The sequence below is a fragment of the Lampris incognitus genome, chromosome 11 (assembly GCF_029633865.1).
Source record: "Lampris incognitus isolate fLamInc1 chromosome 11, fLamInc1.hap2, whole genome shotgun sequence".
Classification (NCBI taxonomy): domain Eukaryota; kingdom Metazoa; phylum Chordata; class Actinopteri; order Lampriformes; family Lampridae; genus Lampris; species Lampris incognitus.
Window position 1 is genome coordinate 4,915,245 of NC_079221.1, and position 15,256 is coordinate 4,930,500.

General features: G+C 46.8%; 1 protein-coding gene across 1 annotated transcript in view; it reads left to right on the plus strand.

Annotated features, from left to right (window-relative positions):
* Positions 1–9,311, plus strand: part of LOC130120986 (glutamate decarboxylase 1-like) — a 36,758-nt gene extending 27,447 nt beyond the window's left edge. Inside the window, exons 9-19 of the mRNA XM_056289812.1 lie at positions 3,289–3,401; positions 5,595–5,710; positions 5,901–5,980; positions 6,081–6,135; positions 6,674–6,790; positions 6,927–6,991; positions 7,292–7,370; positions 7,610–7,759; positions 7,860–7,967; positions 8,446–8,535; positions 8,949–9,311. Of these exons, the coding sequence (XP_056145787.1) occupies positions 3,289–3,401; positions 5,595–5,710; positions 5,901–5,980; positions 6,081–6,135; positions 6,674–6,790; positions 6,927–6,991; positions 7,292–7,370; positions 7,610–7,759; positions 7,860–7,967; positions 8,446–8,535; positions 8,949–9,122 (1,147 nt within the window). The 3' untranslated portion in view covers positions 9,123–9,311. The remainder of the gene's footprint in view (positions 1–3,288; positions 3,402–5,594; positions 5,711–5,900; positions 5,981–6,080; positions 6,136–6,673; positions 6,791–6,926; positions 6,992–7,291; positions 7,371–7,609; positions 7,760–7,859; positions 7,968–8,445; positions 8,536–8,948) is intronic.
* The last annotated feature ends 5,945 nt before the right edge of the window (positions 9,312–15,256 follow it).

Sequence of the window (15,256 nt, forward strand, 5' to 3'; positions counted from 1 at the left end):
GGAGACGCTGACATTGCTGCTGCAGCCGCTGCCTCCTGCTGTTTACGGCGAGCTCCTCCCCTGGTGTGTGCTGTCACGGGGCTGTCCTCCCATCCTGGTTGATAGTTAGTCATCACCTCATCATCGTCTTCCTACTTGCCTGGTTGTAGTCACCTCAGGTCAAGGTAGCGTGCATCTGATGGGCCAGGTTGCAGCACTGCATAGACCTGTCCCTGGTCAGGAACGCATCTTCTTTGCGTGTTGTTTGCAGTTGGTGGGAGTGGAGTGGTTGGCGATGATGGAGGCATCGGGGTGATTTCCTCCGAGTGACACTTAAGTGTCGGATTATTATCTCCCCCCCCCCCCGCTCTATCTCCTTTCGACTTTCCCTATTTTTCAGTCTTTCTTGCTTTTCTGCCTCTTCTTTCCTCATGTAAAAGCTGCTCCGGGGGGCGGCCAGGTAGCGCAGCGGTTTATTCCGTTGCCTACCAACACGGGGATCGCCAGTTCTAATCCCCGTGTTACCTCCGGCTTGGCCGGGCGTCCCTACAGACACAATTGGCCGTGTCTGCGGGTGGAAAGCCGGATGTTGGTATGTGTCCTGGTCGCTGCACTGCCGCCTCTTCTGGGGGTAATAGCATGATCCTGCCACGTGCTACATCCCCCTGGTGATACTCCTCCCTGTCAGGTGAAAAGAAGCGACTGGCGACTCCCCATGTATTGGAGGAGGCATGCGGTAGTCTGCAGCCCTCCCCGGATCGGCAGAGGAGGTAGAGCAGCAACTAGGACGGCCAGGAAGAGTGGGGTAATTGGATGGGTACAATTGATAATTGACCCTTCGCTAAGGCCCGCCCCCCCCTTAGTTAGTATTGCTAAGTCCGTCAAGCTTTAACATTATTTTACGGTTAATAAAGTAATTACTTACCTTGGAGAAGACAAAGCTGTGCTTGTTGATCTTTGAGGGGTTCAACTGGATTTGAGGACGTCCACATAGCTTTATCCACAGCCTACTTTTCAGGGTTTGATTTTGGTTTTGGAAAGGGAAAAAAGCGTACATCTCCTTCCAACCTCTCCGGGTAATGAGTGTCACTGTTACAAGTGCCCCAGGCACAACGTTTAACTATAACTAGCTAAAAGTCCACAAAACCAGCACGAAAATGAAGAAAATCTGAAACTTTTGCATCAGAGTCAACGGAGCGCCGCCATGAAAGTGTCGGACCTCTGTCCTATGCTGTGCTGTGGCTGGCCAGTCTGCGTTTCGGGGGCGTGGCTTAGTGAAGGGTCAATTGGGGAGAAAAAGCCAAAAAAAAAAAAACATTGCCCAAACCATACACTAAAACCTTTTTATTTTTCTTATGGTCTGCAATTTTTATTTCCTCTTCACAGACACAGTGTTTTCCCTAATCAAATTTACAATCTGGCCCTTAGTGATGGCCGGGCGGCCTGTCCAGGGTGTTTCCCCGCCTGCCGCCCAATGACTGCTGGGATAGGCTCCAGCATCCCCGCGACCCTGAAAACAGCATAAGCGGTTTGGATAATGGATGGAGGGAAATTCCCAATCTATCCCAAGCTCATTCAGTCATCATATGATCATAAACATGCAGCAAACATATGATCATCAGCAGTAGGAGGGATAACATGGTATTTCCCTATATTGCTTCCACAATCCTTGCTTTTCTCATCTAATTCACTCAAACGAACTTATTCTCACAAAAAATAACACTCTAATTTTTATTCATATGGTCTGACCCTTTAAACTCTTGAACAGACACAATAGGTCTAACTATGTGATGTCTCTTTTTACTCAAAACATTGCAGGATCACTGAATTCAACGTGGATATGTATATATCAAGTCTTTCCTAACAATACAGCACAACTAACAATTTTAAAAATGTACCCTAAAATTATTTGTTAGTGGGCCATCGCCCCAAAGTGCTTATCCTTTGGCCATTTCTAGTGATCTTTAATACTGCATCCTCTGTTCAAATGGGATCCCTGTGTCACTGGCTAGATCCTCTGCTCCCTCCAGGCGGCCTCTTCTCACCCCGGGTGTTGGTTACAATCTCCCTGCCATGGAGGTAGACCTTCTGGGTCTTAGGCGATCATAGATCCCTTCACCAGCTGCGCGCAGATTCAAGGTGTGAGATTTGCAGATTCCGAAGTCAGCGAGTTGGGAATCCCGGGCGAGCCCCCAAATTGTCACGGCAATACCGCTTCTCATTTGTCTAAACACAGAGGATTCAGAGACAAAGTCCTTCTTAGGACAATCACACTTTATTAATGCTTGCAAGCGTGGCACACATAAAGCATAGTTACCAAAGTGTGTACCCTTCCCTGAGAGTGCCCCTCCTTTATAGTAAGCAAGTGCATACTCCCCACGAGGGGTGACTGTAGGGCCGTTGTTTCTTCTCCTTATCTGATGTTTTCCAGCTTGCATCCCGCCAAGGCCGTTCCTCCAATTACTTTGTACCGACTTTGCTACACTCCGTGAGTTTCTCATACATTCCTCTGCCAACAGCCAACAGTAAAAATCCATCCATTATCCAAACCGCTTATCCTGCTCTCAGGGTCACGGGGATGCTGGAGCCTAACCCAGCAGTCAGGACCTTCTTACTGTGAGGCGACCGTGCTAACCACTGCGCCACCGTGCCGCCCCCAACAGTAAACAATAGGTCTTTATTTGTTTACGTGGAGAAGACACTTTATAACACTAACTTTTTTAATTAAAAGTAAGAAAACAGGGCATCCGGGTCGCATATCGTAGCGGTCTATTCCATTGCCTACCAACACGGAGATCGCCGGTTCGAATCCCCGTGTTACCGCCGGCTTGGTCGGGCGTCCCTACAGACACAATTGACTGTGTCTGCGGGTGGGAAGCCGGATGTGGGTATGTGTCCTGGTCGCTGCGCTAGCGCCTCCTCTGGTCGGTCGGGGCGCCTGTTCAGGGGGGAGGGGGAACTGGGGGTAATAGTGTGATCCTCCCACACACTTCATCCCCCTGGTGAAACTCCTTACTGTCAAGTGAAGAGAAGCAGCTGGTGACTCCACATATATCAGAGGAGGCATGTGGTTGTCTGCAGCCCTCCCCGGATCAGCAGAGGGGATGGATGAGCAACCAGGAGGGCTCAGAGGGGTGGGGTAATTGGCCGGATACAATTGGGGAGAAAAAGGGTAAAAATAGATAAAACATTCCTATATAATCACATAGCAGAAACATAATCATCTGACCATACAGGTGTCGTGATCATAAAATTGCTTTCACACAAGTCAGTTTGGTGGGGTTGAGCTCGATCTGCTGTGTTTTTCAGGTTCACCTATGAGATAGCGCCTGTCTTTGTACTCATGGAGCAGCTGACTCTGAAAAAGATGAGAGAGATCGTTGGCTGGCCGGATGGAGAGGGTGATGGGATATTTTCTCCGGGTGAGAGAGCCAAACTCATTATCAAATATGACAGTGATTTGACAGCTCGCTATTTAAAGCTGCAATGCTAATGATTATTAACATGTTAACACATGTCCTTGTTGATACTCTGTAACGCTGGTGTGTTTGAGGCAGTTACTAATCCAATGAATTCTTGAACTTTTGTTCTTGCTCATTTTGATGGTTGGCATCAGATGGGACTTTTCAAGCAAAATAAATAAATAAATAGTACAGCAGATAGTGTTTCTTCATCTTCACCACAGTAGCCAAATAGGAAGAACTAGGCAGGCAGTGGTAAGGTCTGAAGAAAAAGCAAATTTGTTGTGGGTAACAAGGAGATATGGCAGAAAATGCTCATAGAAGACCTTTACCAACAGATGCTAAAACATCAGTAGCTAAAACTCAGGCTCAGTTATTTTTTGTTCAGTGGTGAGAATTGGTAAAATACCAATGCATTTTGCAGTATCACCGTATAGCAGCCAGTAAATAAAATGAAAATGAAAAATGTCATGATTGAAGCTCTAAGCACTATGTGTGCCCATAAAAATTATATGACCATAGTTATTCTGTCAAACCCAAAGACCTTAGCATAAACGGTCTATTCTGTTGCCTACCAACCAGGCACGGCGTTATGGGTGGGCCTGAGGGTCCTAGGCCCGCCCACTTTTCACCAGGCCCACCCTACAATTTTCCTACCCAAAAAAATATATTATTTTTTACAAATTTTCATTTAGTCATAAATGATTTGAAATCAGACAATAATCGCATGATTTTGTGCTAAAAATAGTTTTTATAAACATAATTTTATATGTTGATGTTCATGCGTAAGCAAGTTCATGAGACACGCGATGTGATGTTCGACGCCGGCGGGATAGGCTAGGCTAGGCTAGGCTAGTTCCAACCGCCATACCACGAAATGCCTTTGCAATGCAGCCGACTTTGTTGCTAGATGGTCTGAGGCTGAGCCATGTAGAGAAGAAAGGCCGATGTTCATTACTACAGGATGCCGACTCTGTGACGACAATACATTGTTTAATGCATCTTCTCTATCTGCCTTTATGAAATAGAAAAAAACCCCGCTGTTAATGAAATCATCTAGCATAGCCCACCGTCTTGTGATCATAGAGATTTGTAGACTGTGATTGATAGTGATTGATAATGAACTCTAGTAGCATGTCTTTATGTGACAGATGACGTTATGAGCGAGTTCTGAATACTGGCTCGCTGCTCTGCTCGCGTTACTCAGGCGTCCCAATTCAATTCATTTAAACCTCCTTCCCAAAGGGGACTTTGCATGCCCTACGCAACGCTGTAATACCAAACTGCACCACTCTAGGTAGCGCGTGGGGTGGGTATTGGGACAGGGCCTTTGATTGGGCTGTGGTTGCTTGGTCACAGACCTGTTGCGCCCTCTATTGGTCGGTCAGTGATAGAATTATAGTTCAGAATGGTCACTCACTGGCTTTCAATGTTGGCAAGTGATGGTACTGCTGCTGTTCAAGCAATATATATTTTGCACTGAGTAATTTTTAACATTTTGGCTCATTTTGTCAATGTTGCATGAATTATGAGGGTTTTTTTGAGGTTACATTTGTTATTCTATCTAGCTCGATTTTGGTCTCAAAATGCACCAAATTGATGCATTTAAATTGTCAATATTGAGCATGCTCCCGGACCCCCCTAGGGAATTCCAGGCCCATCCATAATTGGCCTGGCCCACCCAAAACTGAAATCCTGGAGCCGTGCCTGCTACCAACATGGGGATCGCCGGTTCGAATCCCCATGTTACTTCCGGCTTGGTTGGGCGTCTGCGGGTGGGAAGCTGGATGTGGGTACGTGTCTTGGTCCTTGCACTAGCGCCTCCTCTGGTCGGTCAGGGCACCTGTTCAGGAGGGAGTGGGAACTGGGGGGAACAGCGTGATCCTCCCACGCGCTACGTCCCCCTGGCAAAACTCCTCACTGTCAGGTGAAAAGAAGTGGCTGGCAACTCCACATGTATCGGAGGAGGCATGTGGTAGTCTGCAGCCTTCCCCGGATCGGGGGAGAGGGTGGAGCAGCGACTGGGATGGCTTGGAAGAGTGGGGTAATTGGCCAGATACGATTGGAGAGAAAAAAAAGGGTGGGGAACGCAGAGAACTATCAGAGATCATAGATACAGTTCTGAGTCTGTTTTCTACATTTTTCTTTCTGAAGGAGGAGCAATATCCAATATGTACAGTGTGATGATCGCCAGGTACAAGTTCTTCCCTGAAGTCAAGACCAAAGGCATGACAGCAGCCCCAAGACTCGTCCTCTTCACCTCAGAGCACGTAGGTCCAATAATAACCCTGATCTCACAGGATGTACACCGCTTGAACACTTCTGTTGATGGGAAGTTGTCTCATATGCATAATTCCAATGTGAAAGGTGACATTAATGCAAAAAAACCCAAGCAAAAACAAAACAATAAATCAACACCAGAGATGGTCTAATAATCGTACCCAATTTCTGTTCTTAAAGAGCCACTACTCCATCAAAAAAGCCAGTGCAGCCCTGGGCTTTGGAACAGAGAACCTGATCCTTCTGAAAACCGACGAGAGGTTTGCACATAAGGAACACTGTGACGATAAAGTAAAGTGGTAAAGTAAGTTAGGTTCAAGTGTCCATAGGAGTAGAAATGTGTTTGTTTTTCTTCCGCAGGGGGAGAGTAATTCCTGCTGATTTGGAGGCCAAAGTCATACAAGCCAAGCAGAAGGTAAATTATCAAGTTGTTGCACAGTCATCTCTGTTTCACGCACTTATGCCTTTCCCATTTGAAATAAACAATCAGTGTGTGTTCAGTGAAACTGTACCAGATACAGTAATGACTTTACAAGTTCCGCTTCCTAAATTTACCATGGATTTCTGAAGTAGGAAACTGTGAAAGGTGCAAGAGCAGTAGCATGGCATCCATGCTCAGCAAATCCAAATAAAGATTAAAAAAAAAGGCAATTTCAGAAGGGTTAATACTTATGTCTGTACAAATGTGTTGCTATTGTATCTACCAAACCTACTCCAATGCACAATGTCTGGAGCTAATTCTCCTAAAGCAAGTTAATATACGGGCTGGAAGAAGCAGACATGCAACTCTGCCGGACAATAGCTACGGAGCTGAATAGTGAATTATCTGGGAGTTGTCTTTTAACCCACCTCTTTATTGTCAACAATTGTGAAAAGAAAAAAGACCATTTACATTTGAATTCAGCCAAAGAACTGTAAGTGCCCCTGTTCTTTTTGATGCTCTGGGTTTGCAGGGGTACGTGCCAATGTTTGTGAATGCCACAGCTGGTTCCACAGTCTACGGGGCGTTCGACCCTATTAATGAGATTGCAGACATCTGTGAGAAGTACAACATGTGGCTTCATGTGGATGTAAGAATGTATTGACCCTCTTGAGGACAAAAATCGATGCAGGCTTGTACATCAGCCATTATGACCATCATGAGCTTCACCGCCGTTGGCAACACTGACAACATCATCATAAATCAAACTACTGTAAACTCTACAGGGTGCGTGGGGAGGTGGTTTGCTGATGTCCAGAAAACACAGACACAAGCTGAGTGGAGTTGAGAGGTAAAGGAATAAGCTTTTCCTGTAAAGAATATTTCTCTCATTCAACATACCACAGGCAACTGCTTCCTATTTGAGCTTTTACACATGCAAAATGTTCATTTTAACATGAGAAAAGGCATGATGGTATTGCATCTCCGATCGAGTCACATGACAACTTCAATTTCAGCGTAACCGAAAGAGTCACTCTGGTCTCAGATCAGAGACTTGATCAAGTATGTATGATGCCTGAAACGTGCAGTATGGGCTCTGGCAGAAAGTCAGAGATACTCACTTGGGATTGTTGTTTCAATATCTGTGCAGGGCCAACTCAGTCACCTGGAACCCGCATAAGATGATGGGCGTCCCACTGCAATGCTCTGCCATTCTAGTCAGAGAGAGGGTAGGATTGTGCTTTGTTCCCTTCACTGCTACACACAGACACTTTTCGACATATTCTCTCTCCCCGTGTACGAAATGTACGAAACTTGCTTGCTTTCATGTGTACACACACATGCACGTATACATGCATGCGCACAGACAGACAGACACACACACACACACACACACATTCATGCATGCACATAAATTTTCCATTACTAGTTTAAGTTAAGTGTGTCTTTACCCTTTTGTGTGTTGCAGGGGATACTACAAGGTTGCAATTCCATGTGTGCTGGCTACCTCTTCCAGCCAGACAAACAGTATGACGTGACGTATGACACAGGCGACAAGGCCATTCAGTGTGGACGGCATGTTGATATCTTCAAATTCTGGCTTATGTGGAAAGCGAAGGTATGCATTCCATAAACTGTATTTTCCCATAATCGGGATGCCAAGATGACTTCCACCTGTGCTCCATATATTCATCCATGTTTTTGTACCTCTCCAAAAGGGGACTGTTGGATTTGAACAGCATATTGACAAGTGCCTGGATCTGTCGGCCTATCTCTATAATAAAATCAAGAACCGTGAGGGCTACGAGATGGTGTTCGAGGGAGAGGTGAGATTGCTCTGCCCTCATTTTTGCCGAGCACTTGTTTCCCAAGATAGCAAGTATCTTACAATGGAATGGCCCAATAAACTGTCAGATCACCGAGGTATCTGGTGAATGTATACTAGAACTCATTTACTGTTGACTGTTGTACTCAGCAGCGTTGGCTGCAGCATGAATCGTTGAGCCAAAATAAATAAAGAGTGCTGTGGAGTTCATAACAACCTTGATGAAGCGTTTTCAAAAGAAGCTTCTTTTCGCATCATTAAGGAATGAAATTATCATTATTTTTTTCGGCCATTCATTTTTTTCCCTGCTCTCTTCTGTGATAAATAACAAACCATCAAATATATAAATGTGATTTTGCATTGTTGAGCTGTGTCGACATCTCCATGTCAGCTGAGGTGTTGACATGGACATTTGACATGAAAACAACAGGTCTCACAATCAGCTTGATATAAATATTGCACCCATTTTCTCTTCACAGCCGCAGCATACTAATGTATGCTTCTGGTACATTCCACCAAGCCTGCGTGACATGCAAGACAGCCAAGAGAGGCGAGAGAGGTTGCACAAGGTAAAATAGCTTTTACACAACATCGATTGCATGTTGTCTGTCTTGGGAGAGAGATCCTCCTCTGTTGCTCCCCCTGAGGTTTCTTCCTATTTTTTCTCCCTGTTAAAGGTTTTTATTTTTTTAGGTAGTTGTTCCTTATCCGATGTGAGGGTCTAAGGACAGGATGTTGTGTTGCTGTAAAGCCCCTTGAGGCAAATTTTTAATTCGTGATATTGGGCTACAGAAATAAAATTGACTTGACTTGACCTTGTGACTTTCACTCAGTTGATTTCTCTCATCAACCCGACTGGCCAGCACACAGCACATGGTGTTTGTATTTTGGCGTGTATTACATCTGTATGCACAGAGGCAACAATGACTTGATGCAAATGAGCCATGCTTTAACAAGGCATATGTTCCTCTTTCTTTTACAGGTGGCCCCCAAGATCAAAGCCATGATGATGGAATCTGGCACTACCATGGTTGGTTACCAGCCTCAAGGAGACAAGGTCAACTTTTTCCGCATGGTCATCTCCAATCCTGCAGCTACCAGGTCTGATATCGACTTCTTGATCGATGAGATTGAGCGACTGGGGCATGAGTTGTAAGCAGCACACCTGTATTGTGAAAGATGCAGCCCGTGTTAAAGTATTTTTGTCTTTTCCAACTCTGAAAGCCCTTCGGCTTGGCTTACATTCCCCTTTCAGTGGATTTGATCCGTTAGGTATTTCCAGACAACATGCAAGTTCACGCTCCTTTTTTTTTTTTCTTTTTTTTTTAATTTCAAGTCAAACCTTGAAAGAATCATTTAGTCCCACTTGTATTCTTGCAACTTTACATTTATGCGGAGATGAATAAATGTTTCTGGCAACAGACTCTGATCATGGCATTTTACTGACTGTAACTCTGGTTCCTTTCTTCATAAATCAAGTTGTGGCAAGGCCACAAGGGCGTGGCTGATTCTTTTTCTTAGCACTGAATATGCCATTTTATTATCGCACAATAGTCTATGTAGAGATCAGCACTGGAAATCAGAAAAAAAAAAGTTTTACATTTTTTTCCACAACTGACGGAGCACAACAGAATAAACTCATGTGTTGCCATATACAGTATGAATGTAATTATATATTGTAAGATGTACTGACTGTTGGTGCTGTGTGTTGTCTATGTAATGAGCAAGCCAGAAACACCGGCGTATTGTAGCCTAACTGTTCTTTGCCCTGGATTTCACATCGGCGGGAGTACATAAAAGAGTCATTGTAACAAGTACTCTCTTTGATCGCTGTGTTTATAGCGCTGATGATTTTTTTGTGTAGATTGTGTATAGTATTGTTACATCGCTTTTGTGACAGATGTGCCCTAGTTTTACAATAAGAAAACCCACTGAGTAAAACGCCACATATTGTACGTCATGGAAAACTCTATTTATATGGAGAGATTACGAGTGTCAGTAGGTTACCCTGGTGTTCAGTGCCATTTGTACTGTATCCTCATTTGCATATGGAAACTCAAAATGGATATTATCAAAGTCTTTTGAATAACGTTGAGGTCTTTTCGTGTATTTGTGAACCAAAGAAGGGTAAAGTAACACACGTGTACTGTGTATGTACGTTGCCGTTACAATGATATACGGACGGATTAGGATATTATATGGAAATATTTAGCTCACCCAATTTCAGCCTGAGTGCAGTCTATGTTGTGTCACTGTGCTGTGTCATTGTGGATCACATTGACTGAATGTAGAAGTGGGTATAAGGGCTGGACTCCAGCAGTGCCGCCGCTACCCGTGGCGCTTCGTCGATGATCAAAAGCCCAAGGCTAAACCGCGGCCTGGGGGCAGCTCTTACCCCAGGGGCAGATGATCGTTTCAGTCCTAAACGTGATGTACCTTAGGGCAGTGGTTCTCAACCTTTTTGGGGTCCTGGACCCCCTGCGTATTTTTGATCTACCCTGAGGACCCCTCCACCTGATCTTGGGGGAGGGGGGTTGCAATTTGTAGAAACAGTAGAAACTGCATTTTAAATTGCATTATAGCATTTATTCACTCTTTGGGGCAAAAATAAGAGCGTTCAGTTGTAACTTAGATATAGTTAACAAAACAGAATATGTATTCAGTAAATCTCAGATATATGTAACAAAACAGAATATGTGTTCAGTAACTTTCAGATATATGTAACAAAACAGAATATGTATTCAGTAACTTTCAGATATATGTAACAACACAGAATATGTATTCAGTAACTTTCAGATATATGTAACAAAACAGAATATGTATTCAGTAACTTTCAGATATATGTAACAAAACAGAATATGTATTCAGTAACTTTCAGATATATGTAACAAAACAGAATATGTGTTCAGTAACTTTCAGATATATGTAACAAAACAGAATATGTATTCAGTAACTTTCAGATATATGTAACAACACAGAATATGTATTCAGTAACTTTCAGATATATGTAACAAACCGAATATGTATTCAGTAACTTTCAGATATATGGAACAACACAGAATATGTATTCAGTAACTTTCAGATATATGTAACAAAACAGAATATGTATTCAGTAACTTTTAACAATGCAAACGGGAGCGAGATCTCTTATTAAAATACAATAAATTACACTTGTGAAACAGATGTAATTAGAGAAAAAAGTCCTGTTACCCTTTATAGTTTAGGTAGATAAAGGTCTCAGTCACATTTGAGTAAAATAATCCTATTTCTATAAATGTCATAGGATCTTTTTTTTTAAAGACATTTTATTTTCACGGACCCCTTGCAATTACACCACGGACCACTGGGGGTCCGCGGACCCCCGGTTGAGAAACACTGCCTTAGGGGGCCGTTCACATGTTGCGTCCGAAACACGTGGAAGACGCCGGCCGTGCGAGGGTCAGCTTGTCCTCCATGTTTTTTCCCTTCCGATTCCCCCCCCCCCCTTTTTCTCCCCAATTTGTGTCTGGCCATTACCCCGCTCTTTTTGAGCCGCCCCGCTCGCTGCTCTACCCGCTCTCTGCCGAGCCCGGGGCTCCCCGACCGACCAGAGGAGGCGCTAGTGCAGCGACCGGGACGCATACCCACATCCGGCTTCCCACCCGCAGACGCGGCCAGTTGGCGTCTGTAGGGACGCCCGACCAAGCCCAGCTCGTCCTCCATTTGCTGACTCAGCAGGACGCCAGTGACGTCAGGAGAATCTCAACACTGATAGGCTTTCGCGGCACCGCGTCACGCGAATTCCTCGCTCGAGTTGAATATTTTCACCTCCATTCCGTCGCCTACCAACCAACGCGGGATCGCCGGGTCGAATCCCCGTGTTACCGCCGGCTTGGTCGGGCGTCCCTGCGGACACGGTTGGCCGTTGTCTGCGGGTGGGAGGTCGGATGTGGGTATGCGTCCTGGTCGTTGCACTAGCGCCTCATCTGGTCGGGCGGGGAGCCTCCCGGATCGGCAGAGAGGGGGTGGAGCGGCTCAAGAAGAGCGGGGTAATTGGCCAGATACAATTGGGGGGGAAATGAAAAAATACACATTGTAGCGAATTCGGGGGACAACGCAACCACAGGAAGTGCCGCGGCCGGGAAGCGAACCCGTGTCGCCCGCACCACAAGGCGACGTCACTAACCGCTCGGGTGTGACCCTTTAGCCGAGCGGTTAGCGATGCCTCCTGCGGTGCGGGCGACACGGGTTCGCGTCCCGGCCCCGGCACGTCCCGTGGTTGCGTTGTCCCCCGAATTCGCTACAATATATCTTCAACTCGCGTCTTCGCGCTGACTTAATCTCGCGAGAAGGTGGCTTCGCGTTCGGCGTGAAGGCGACGTCAGAGTGCTGACACGATCTGGACCGCTACGACGTCTTATGAACGTCACGTGGTCATCCCGGTGGGTCTGGAAAACTGTACACGTGCTTCCCTCTTGACTTGCTCGTGAGGCGACTTGCCTCGTGACAAACGACATCGCGGGGCAAGTGGGAATCACGTCAACGAGCTCAAACGATACGTCACACGGTGTTTGTCGTACTGTGACGTCAGATGCTGAAACACATCCCCTGCAGTGGCGGCGCCAGAACAAATCTGACGGCCGGGCCTACGGTTTTCACCGGGGGAGGGGGGGGGGGGCATGAGCATTAGGGCTGTCAAATTTACATTCTATATTTTCACACCATCACTGGGTAATTGGCGGGGGGGCAAACCTTTCATTGGGAGGGGCGAGGCCCGGCCAATGCCCCCCCCCCCATAGCGCCGACACTGCATCCTCCGATAGGGGGGCTGGAACATGTTTTGTCAAGTTCTAGGCACTTTAACCTCACGCCCTTATTTGCCAAGTGTTGTTGTTGTATGTGGAGTTGTAATAAAGATGGAAGCTTTGGATCTTTCCCGGGGACTTTTTGCTGTGTCGTTGCCCGGTGGGGCCGGAGTGTTGCAGCCATCGTCTTGGCCTTGAAATTTGCCAATAAATGTGCACCTTCTGAATCTGTTTCACACCCCGCTCGCCGTATGGCGTTCTGACCTTTTCCTTTTGACCTTTCACTCGCTTAATTGATTCGCCCGCTCGTTCGTTTAAATTACGCCCGCCCTTGTCACGTGTTGTTCCCGTATCGATACGAGCCCCGGTGACCTTTGGCAACTACGATGCGAGGGGTTCCGTTGCGCGCGGGCGAACGGATTTTTGCCCGCTTTCGAGATAATTCGCCTTAAACGATATTCAGCCTCCGGCCTCGGATGCTGGTTCATCTGTCAGAGGGAGGATGGGCGCCTCGTGGGGGGGGCGAGGGGGGGGGTATGTGCTAACAGAGCAAATAGATGAGAAGACGTTACGCATACCTCCGTGCCATATACGAGCTTTGGACTGATATACGGCAAAGAATTCAAGCACATCGAAAAAAGTTTGGCAGGCGGGGGAGATAATGACGCGTCCCGTTGCCGGCCTCCCGTCCTCTTTATGTCGTAAAGTCGTACGAGTCCGCGCCAAGGTCGTGGCGCGAGTAAACGTGTGCGTTTTTTTTTGTTGCAGGACGGCGTGTCTAAATCCTTGCAGTCAACCCGACTGTCACCAACCATACCAGAGATTAATCACCCCGGAGGGATTTTTTTATTGGCCGATCATCTCACAGCTGAGACCCCCCCCGCCCCCGCCATCCCCCCGCCCTCGCCCAATGGATTTCTCTCTGCCTCTCATTACTCACCCCCCTTTTTCAGATAATTATCATAAAATGCAGTAGACTGTGCTCGCTTAATATTTTCTCTTTTCAGGGTGCCAGTTTCGAGGCTCTTGTTTTATTTCGGCACAGCCATGCAGGACGCTGGCTGTCCCCACCAGCTCGCCTCCCCTCCCCTCCTCCCCTCCTCCCCTCCCCTCCTCCCCTCCTCCCCAGCCAGACGCCGCTCCTTTGTCTCACGGTTGAGTGGCGCGATCATTACGGGCCTGATGTCGCTTCACTGCCTTGCAAAGTTACAGCAAACGGAGGTGAGGAAGAAATCCCCCGTTATAGCGGGACCGTAGAAATCGTAAACCTCTCTCCTCAGCGGCTTCCAGCGACCGCTGGGGGGGGGGGGGGGGCGTGTTGTCTGCTGACGGAGATGACATCATCAAAGGTTAATTGTGCCAAAGCGTAATTACGGGGCTAATTTGGAAGCAGGCGTCTAAGAATAACTGAATGCTAATGAAACCCGGCCTGCAGCTCCTGTAGCTGTCACAGTCTGGTGACTGTCAGTCGGGGTACGAGTCGGTGGCGACCCGCGGTGATGTCACACAGTGTAATATGCATTCTTCGACCAGCTTCATCCTCGTCAGTACCGAGGTTCATACTGTCCGCTTGTTACGGGCTCATCGTGTCTTTGTTTCATGCTGTGTCATACGTTTGAAGCCACAAATGGACCTTTGTAAACGGATCCTGGCGTCTGATGTGCTGCATAAAGTCAATATTTAATTGTATTTCATCGCCTTTATGAACAGCCAGCAAGCCCATCCGCTCTGATGACAAGCCTTATTTCACTTGACGTGGGCGCGGAGCAGGTCTTAAAAAGGAGCAGGTCTTAAAAAGGAGCAGGTCTTAAAAAGGAGCAGGTCTTAAAAAGGAGCAGGTCTTAAAAAGTAGCAGGCTTGACCAGCTCTGTTTTACCCATTAAGTGTGTCTCTGTGGGGTGATGGCGGGTGTGTGTGGGGTGGGGGTGGGGTGTGTGTGGGGTGGGGTGTGTGCATGTGAACACCAGACTGTGAAATACCCACTGTCTCTGTCCTTCTGTTTCACACCTCTCTCTCTCTCTCTGTCTGTCTGTCTGTCTGTCTCTCTCTCTCTCTCTGTCTGTCTGTCTGTCTGTCTGTCTGTCTATCTGTCTGTCTGTCTGTCTGTCTGTCTGTCTGTCTCTGTGTGTCTCTCTCTCGCTCTGTCTGTCTGTCTGTCTGTCTGTCTGTCTGTCTGTCTGTCTGTCTGTCTGTCTGCCTGCCTGCCTCTGCCTCTCTCTCTCTCTCTCTCTCTCTCTCTCTCTCTCTCTCTCTCTCTCTCTCTCTCTCTGTCTGTCTGTCTGTCTGTCTGTCTGTCTGTCTGCCTGCCTGTCTCTCTCTCTCTCTCTTTCTCTCTCTCTCTCTCTGTCTGTCTGTCTCTGTCTGTCTGTCTGTCTGTCTGTCTGTCTGTCTGTCTGTCTGTCTGTCTGTCTGCCTGCCTGCCTCTGCCTCTCTCTCTCTCTCTCTCTCTCTCTCTGTCTGTCTGTCTGTCTGTCTGTCTGTCTGTCTGTCTGCCTGCCTGCCTCTG